We start from the raw sequence: 8,000 nt of genomic DNA on the forward strand, positions 1-8,000 counted from the left end.
GAGGATAGGACGATGATAAGGAAAAGTGGGAAACGAATGGGAGTGCTTCAATTTTAATGTGCCTCGAAAAAAGTCAAATCGATGGTTGTTCCAATCGAGCGGAAGAGAGATGGATGCGGCGCAAGTGTACAATGAGCGTAATGGGACAATGTGCGTTACGGGACACTTTTTCGTGCGTGCAGCATGCGTTCATCGATTTATTAGACGTTGTCACGTCAGTAATGTTTGTTGCAACCGTGACTGGAGACGGCCATGCAGACTGGGGGAGGGATCGGTAAGGTACGGGAGGACCGGGAGAGCGGAGGGGCAGAGCCCCGCACCTCCTTGTAGAAGAGGTCAGCGTTGTTGTGCACGTCGTAGGCGAGCACGCTGGTCGCCATGCCGACCACGAGGGCGTCGCGGTCGCCGTCCGGCCCCAGCGCCCCGGTGGCCAGCGACCTGATGGGCTGGGCCATGTTCAGCAGGGAGACCTCGCGCTGGGGCTTGGGGGCGGAGCCGGCCTTCAAGTGCGGGCTGTGCACCACCACCTGCCGCCAACCCCCACCCTCGCTACAACCATGACCCCACTTCAAACACAACCACTGCATTTGGTACAACCAGTGGCGTAGCCAGGATTTGTGTATGGAGGGGTGCTAAGAAGCATCCCCCCCGTATCCCCCGGGAAAATTTGGATTTTAAGGTTTAAAATAGTGCTATCTTAGCAGTTTTCGGTAGTTAAATTTAAATATTGTAATGGTAAAAATTGTATTAATTTTAATATGAAATTTGTTTGAGTGATGAATAAGAAATTAATTAAAGATTGGGTCCTAAGGGGAGGGGGGGTTGAACCCCTAAAACCCCCCCCTGGCTACGCCCTTGGGTACAACTTATTGGACATACACCATTACAGTTTGCACTATCATGAAAAAAAAAACATTAAGAAATAAAAAGAAACCATAAACCCACAGAGACCAAGCCTATATCAGCTATGTCAAACAGATAAACCCAACGATGTACCTAAACAGGTATTATGGATGACTAGAGACCGGAAAAATTCGCGAGTTCATTTCGCGATAGGCTAAAATACAAATAGTTGTACCTCAGTGCCGCCTCTGCCATTGGCTCACAACTCACCTGGATGAATCTGGGCCAATGAGAAACACCCGACCAAAGCTTTATCGAATCACAGGCTGCTACACTGGAACGTCTCACAAGACAGCAGCCAATGAGTGGGTGGCATTTGACCGAGTGTAGGTAGAACTATGGAGTTCATCCTGCAGGTCATTGAACCCGCGAATTTTTCCGGTCCCTATGGATGACATGACAACGACAGCACAGACAAACACATTCAGACAGCACAAAAGAATTTTGTGGAAGGAATTTAGTCTTGAAAAAAAATAACAACACAGACGAACACAATGCAATGGCACATGTACCGGGAAATTGTGTTAGATAAAATTCCGCACTGCATTAATGATCTGAAGAACGTAACAATCATGAATGATGTACACTATTTTGTAAAATTGTTTTTCGTATATTGTATGTAAAGAAACTTGTAAAATTAAAAATTACAAAATTAAAAAATTACCAAGGTGATTTAAACCTTTGTAACAAAGATTGTTATTTAGTTATTTTGAACTAGCTTGCCTCAATACAATTATTTCAATGAAAACTATTAGTTGTGCAACTAAATATTTTGTGAATTATTTTATAGCTTTATTTGATTTTTTTTAAATGAGAATTTTAACTATAAACTCTATAAATATATTTTTAAAATGTTTACTATCAACCCCAAATGTATATTGATACAGAGAAACACGTGCATGATGAATGCACCTGAATAATTGAATCCAACAAAATCACAAAAAAGTAACAAAACTATCATTTTACTAATTCTAACACAGCCCTAAAGAAATAAAATGGAGAACTAAGATTTGAAAACATGCTAGTACTTAAAAAACACACACAAAAGAACAAAAAAAACAGAAAAAAATAGTGTGAATATGAATTTCCACAGCTATTAAATAATACTAAAAAAAGATACATCGTAAATCTGCACACATTAAGTCAGACGATACCCTGACAGCTAAACAATAAAAACACATATACAAGTTTTAACTGATTAATTTAGCCAGTGACATTATTTTGCTGTAAATGATTTTTAATTCAAGTAGGCCTACTATATATTTTCCAGTGATGATGCTGAAAAATATATAGCTCTACTTCGCTGGGGGCAGAAGAAAGATCACTGTTATGAATCTAGAATCCAACCCGTTAATGATATAATAATATGTCAAAAATGCGAACCCATTAAACTTTTCCCGAGTCGCAACCAATTTTCAAAAGTGTACACAACAGGCAATGTTTACATTAAATCAATTCGTGCTGTATTGGCTGGGAAATCCGTGAACTTCTTGTTTCAAAAGTGTTCAGTTGACGCAAACACGCCACCCCCAGGGGTGGGTCCTAGGTGGTGGTAGTGGGGTGACAAAGGGTGCAATGCCCCACTCACTTGGACACGTGGTTTATGTCTTACTAGTTAATTCTGCAACATTTAGTGTTTTTAAGTTAGTAAATTGTGTAACCAAGACCACGGATGAACATGAAATACCATTGGTGATGGCTATCTGTATAAAGACTACTCACATAAAAGCTACAAACATAAAGTATAATATAATATACTGGCTTAGCACACAAACATCGTGTGTTCGCTTTCCTTAGATCCAAGATTTGACAAAAAAAAATGATGACCGGGAAATTTTTTTTCTGTGAGTTTTATTCAATACAACATAACAAAAAATTATCATGTCTTCTGATATGCATGGAAATTAAATAAAACAGGTTGTGAACAAATACGTTGGTTTCAATTATTTATATTTAAATGAGCTCGTAAAAATGGAAGTGATGCGTCAAAAAAAACCGAAATGCCAGTTAGGTGCTGGTGAAAATTTCAGTTTCACGCTTCCAAAACACTGTCGCTGTTTATTTCGGGACTTTTTTTTCGAGACTTTGGTGACCTGCGTGACGCTGGCAGGCATGCCTCTGATGCTTCGGAAGACACTGGAGGACTCGGAACAGAGACAAACACGCGACACTCGTGCAGCGGGCGGGGGCCGGCACCTTGTCCGAGGCGCAGCCCGCCACGAGGCAGCAGTGGGTCCCATCGAAGCAGCCCACGGCCACGCAGCCGGGCAGCAGCTGCTGCTGCAGGCTGAGCGTGAACACCAGCGCCGACATGCCTCCCCCTCTCACGCCCCTACCGGCGACGCGCTGCAAACATCTGCAAACATAGGCACAACAGATTGATTACTTGCCCTCCAAACTAAGGGCACAGACTAAATCATTCAGTTTAGAGCACGTAAAAGTTCCGGCCATTTGGTCCAGTGTCCGGGACTCCAGGCTGGTGGGCCAAAGGAACCGGGTTTTGATTCCCAGCTGTTTTGATGAAGTCATCGCCATGGTCATGCATTGCAAAGTACGATACACTCATCTGTTTTGTGTGTAAAGAAAAGGCCAATTACACGTTTTGAACAATCTGAATGATGTACCAAAATAACTACAAAAAATTACTTAACATTTATATGTATGAGGTGTAATTGCTTGATTTATTAATATACAAAAATTAAATTTTTTTTTAAATATTAATTTTGGAGCATTATATCAGAGACACTATTGATACAATGTTTCAGAAAGTTTGAGAGCTGGAGGGAGTGCAGAAGAGAGCAGCTAAGTGGTTACAAGGAAATGGAGGAGAACAGAAAAATATGGCAAGGAAGAACATGAAACCAGACCATGCTAATAAAGGAAATGGGGTGGGAGAGTCTAAAAGGTACAGGGCGGACAGAGAGGTTAGTCAGGCTGCATGATACTGGATACTGAGTTGGATGGAAGGATAAGGAAATCTGGGTCACAGGGTGGAGAGAGGGAAATATAGAAGTATAATTGAATGATTTGATTTGCACTCACAATTGTGATTTCACCCGGTGGCAAGGTGTCCGCCCTTTTTTTCTCACACCCGCCCTCCCCCTTTTGTCTTCCCCTCAGATACCTACCTCCAGGCCATTTCACTCCCTCCCTGTCCATACCAGTTTGGCGTGTCTCCCTTTTTCCATTCGCCTCCACTCCCTCTGGAGCTCCCACCCGTGATCTCTCCGCCCTCTATACCCACTTCTGTGTACCCTAGTTCCCAGCTGTCCCCAGCCCCCTTCTCCCGTTATCACCTTAAACTTTCCACCCTCCTCCTTTCCTGTAATGCTTCCCACCACGACTCCTTAATAATCTCCACATAGATGCTTCACGCTGCACCTTCTCCAACTCCCTAACCTCAGTCACCAGCTCACAGCCAAACACTCCATCACTGGCCTGACCAACCCTCCTCCCTGCTCCCTGTAGGGTCCTGCCAAGCAGTCCCAGCGGCCTACTCCTCCTACTTGCCAGCCGCTGGGCAGCGTCACCCGCATGTGCCCCTTCCAGCTACGCACTTCGCTTGCTACCTTCTCCTTCCTCGTGAATCTAACCATCTTTGTCTTTCCAACATCCAACGACAGCACGTTCTCCTCTGCCCATTGTTCTAGCCTGATCAGATACCCTGCATGTGTATCCCTTGCCCCCACCACCACATAAACCATGCAAACATATTCATCCTGGCCTCCATTCCGTCACCTTTATCATCCATCATTATCATGACAAACAGGGGCCTCAACTCCAGAAATATTTGGAGAGAGGAGAAGCAAAAAAGGAAAATATTGTCGATCATACATTCGGGAATTGAATAAGTGAGTGTGTGTTTGCATGAAATGTAGTGCAATTCAAGAGAAAGTTTGGGGAATTTTAACCAGTACCAGCAGGGTTCAAATAAACTCAATCCAATTACACACCCTATGTGAAGTGTGCCAAATGTCATATGCAATGGATAACATAATATTAATTATAATTGCTAAAAATATTTGACAACTTTTTATATGGTGTGTTTGTGAAAGCCACGAGCGCCCACTTTTAATTTAAATTAATGTTTACATCTCTCACACTTTTATTAGAAGATTTAAATCAATTACTAGAGGCAAGCATTTTTCGCGTAAAAAATCTAAACGCCTATTAGACTGCAACACGGTATGCCCACGCCAGCGGTTTCTTCCTTGTGATTGGCGGCCGTCGGCGAGAGAAGTTGTTGCCCCTATTTGACCGAGCTACACAGGACGCGTTTGCTTGAGCACTGAATTACTGTGATTGGTGTTCTAACACTCGACATGTACCTAAAAGAAACTCACCCAATCCCGAAACACAGACAATGCTATAGTGTTTTAACTTTTAGCTAGTCTCGGAATGTTTGAGTGTAATACGCATGCCCCTGTAAATTACCAATTCATTCTTGCAACAGACGATTCATCGAACGCGCCGCAAGGTATCGGGAAACGAGATACAAAAAAATTTAAATAAAATAACAAGGAATGTTTGTTCGATTTAATTTCGTTTTATGACCCGTTCTGTTATTTTGTGTTCGATATACTACAAACTGTCTTGCTTTAATAATTTGATGGCGAATGTAAATAGCACTTACTTAAGATAGAAAACTGATTTCATTAAATTGCATCTAAATAACTTGCAGTTTTACTTCCATCAGATAGGAATGGTGTCTACACAGAATACAGAGGGAAGGGTGTCTATAACCTCTGCTTTACTCTTTCAAACCTTTCGGCTACTCCCAAATTCCCTTACTCCTCTCATTTACATATACCTTAGTTTTAAACTCTTTCCAGGTTTAGCCAGTTCTCGCCATAAATGACAGAATCGTTTTTCTTTCCCTTCACCACATCATGTGCATCACCCACTCAAGGTATCCTCTCCTCCTAAATTACCCCTCACCAAAAACCCCAAAAAAAGGGAAGGAAAAATTCTAAGGCAATTAGTTTTTCAATTTTTTCTAATTCTCCATCTTCGTGAAACCTTGAAAAGTTTTACTAAATTTTCGACACACTTCAACCATATATATTATCATTAACAATCTTGCTGACCTGAGTTCTATTTTATTATTATTTTTTAAAATAATGCACCTCTGTCGCCCCTACATACTTCAGGAGAGGCTTGAATAACATAAAGTATTGTCGACGTTAGGGCCGTTCCCGTGGTTTGGAGTCGCTGCCTAGCTGCTCCGACAGAGAAGGTTCGTGCCACGTGGCAAGGGAACTAGCCGAACTTGGGTGAAATAAAAGAGTTTATGACGTTAGTTGTGTTTACTGCACACATAACATACTGTACATGGGCTGTCACGGCCCCCATCTGTGACAGTCCATCAGGGCGAGGCCCGGCTCCACGCACTTTGAGCGCGACACGACACTAGCAGTGACCTGACTGACGGTAACACGACAGTGATGCGACTGACAGTGGCGTGAATGATGGTGGTGTGACTGGCAGTGACGTGAATGACGGTGATGTGACTGGCAGTGACGTGAATGACGATGACACGAAAGAATGTGATGTAACTGCCGACGCGAACGACGGTGACGTGACTGATGGTGATGTGACTGACAACGCGAATGACGGTGACATGACCGACGAAGATGCGAATGACGGGGACGTGACAGACGGTGACATGACAGACAGTGACGTGACTGACAACGCGAATGACGGTGACGTGACCGACGAAGATGCGAATGACGGGGATGTGACAGACGGTGACGCGAATGATGGTGATGTGACCAACGAAGACGTGAATGACGGGGACGTGACAATGGTGACACGACTGACAGTGTCTGTTCGACTCTCACTCACAACTCTGCGACTGCACTCTCTCATCCCACTCAGGCGACTAACTCGACCCATGCTCCGCGACGTCTCAGCGGCCTCCCCCCTTGCCGCGTGCACATGAATCCCCCCTCTTCCCTTCGTGTGCGAGTGCGTGGAGCCCACATGGTCACACGCGCGGAGACGCGACTCAGTCGCCCGGGAAACACATCTACAGGTACACAACACAAATATATATTTACACACTCACATAATTACATAAACAAAACCCTTATGAAAGGCACATCACTGTTATGGTGGTGCCTCTGCAAGGCGTTCCCCTCTCGGCCAAGGCCATTCGTTACACTTTTGCGCACGGGCGCTGGCGCACACGAAAGTCTGAAGCAGCAATGGGCAATAATGGCCTCAGCGAGCCAGAGGAGCACTTGGGACGACGTCAGTATGTTTTGTATTTAACTATCATCCTGATCCATTCAGTGTTCTTACAAGCAGACCTAGTGTCCTACAATAAATTTTGATCATATGCTGAAACTATTTCCTCCATCATTGGTTGTTCTGCAAAGATTATATCTATTTACTTTGTCTTGCCTCGCCTGTTCCACATTGAAAATTGGAGTCGCGGGTTCGAATCATTTACGCCGACTGACTTATTCGCTAATCCCATGGGCTAGGTATAGACCATGTGGCTGTGAACAGGGGAGATGTTGCAGCAAGAAACTCCCGCTCCCCTTACTCAAAACCTAGCTGTTGGCCATTCGGGTTACCATGATAAAGAACTATAGACGAGCATAACGTGATGTCGATTTATTACACGATGTTACCCTTTAGACGGCGCTGTCCGCATATCTAGACTTTAAAGTTCTGGTGCCAAAGACACATCCGGCGCACTCACTATTGTTGGTTAATGGCAATCCAACTAGGTCAAGGTCTCGCCTTTATTGTGACATACATAGGGCTGGCCGAGCGCGGCGTGTTTACACATACCATGAAAAGAAGCGAAGTTAGTACAAATCACATGTCACTGATAAATTACACGGTAATGTACGAAACAATCGGTGACATGGAAAACAGACAGTGCAGACACAATACCGAACGCAAGAGCACACAGTTTCAATAGTCTCTGAGTAGGTGAAGTGTTACATTTTTTAACCAGTTGCACAATCTGCCATGATCTCGTTACAAACATATGTGTAGATAACATAGTATGCTTGGGTAGAGGTGCCCCTGTAGATACGCTGCCCCAACGCCGAGTGGTAGATGTCTACTTCCTCTAGCGACGC

At 43.8% G+C, this 8,000-nt stretch overlaps 1 protein-coding gene across 6 annotated transcripts in view; it reads right to left on the bottom strand.

Moving 5' to 3' along the window:
* Positions 1-5,771, bottom strand: part of LOC134534285 (Bardet-Biedl syndrome 2 protein homolog) — a 32,383-nt gene extending 26,612 nt beyond the window's left edge. Inside the window, exons 1-3 of one of the 6 annotated variants that reach the window (XM_063372606.1) lie at positions 5,714-5,771; positions 3,100-3,259; positions 321-527 (exon numbers count right to left, since the gene is read on the bottom strand). In XM_063372606.1, the coding sequence (XP_063228676.1) occupies positions 321-527; positions 3,100-3,216 (324 nt within the window). In that variant the 5' untranslated portion in view covers positions 3,217-3,259; positions 5,714-5,771. The other 5 variants (XM_063372604.1, XM_063372605.1, XM_063372608.1 and 2 more) reach the window with 5 other exon arrangements.
* Positions 5,772-8,000: the final 2,229 nt, after the last annotated feature.

Source organism: Bacillus rossius, chromosome 7, assembly GCF_032445375.1.
Source record: "Bacillus rossius redtenbacheri isolate Brsri chromosome 7, Brsri_v3, whole genome shotgun sequence".
NCBI lineage: Eukaryota > Metazoa > Arthropoda > Insecta > Phasmatodea > Bacillidae > Bacillus > Bacillus rossius.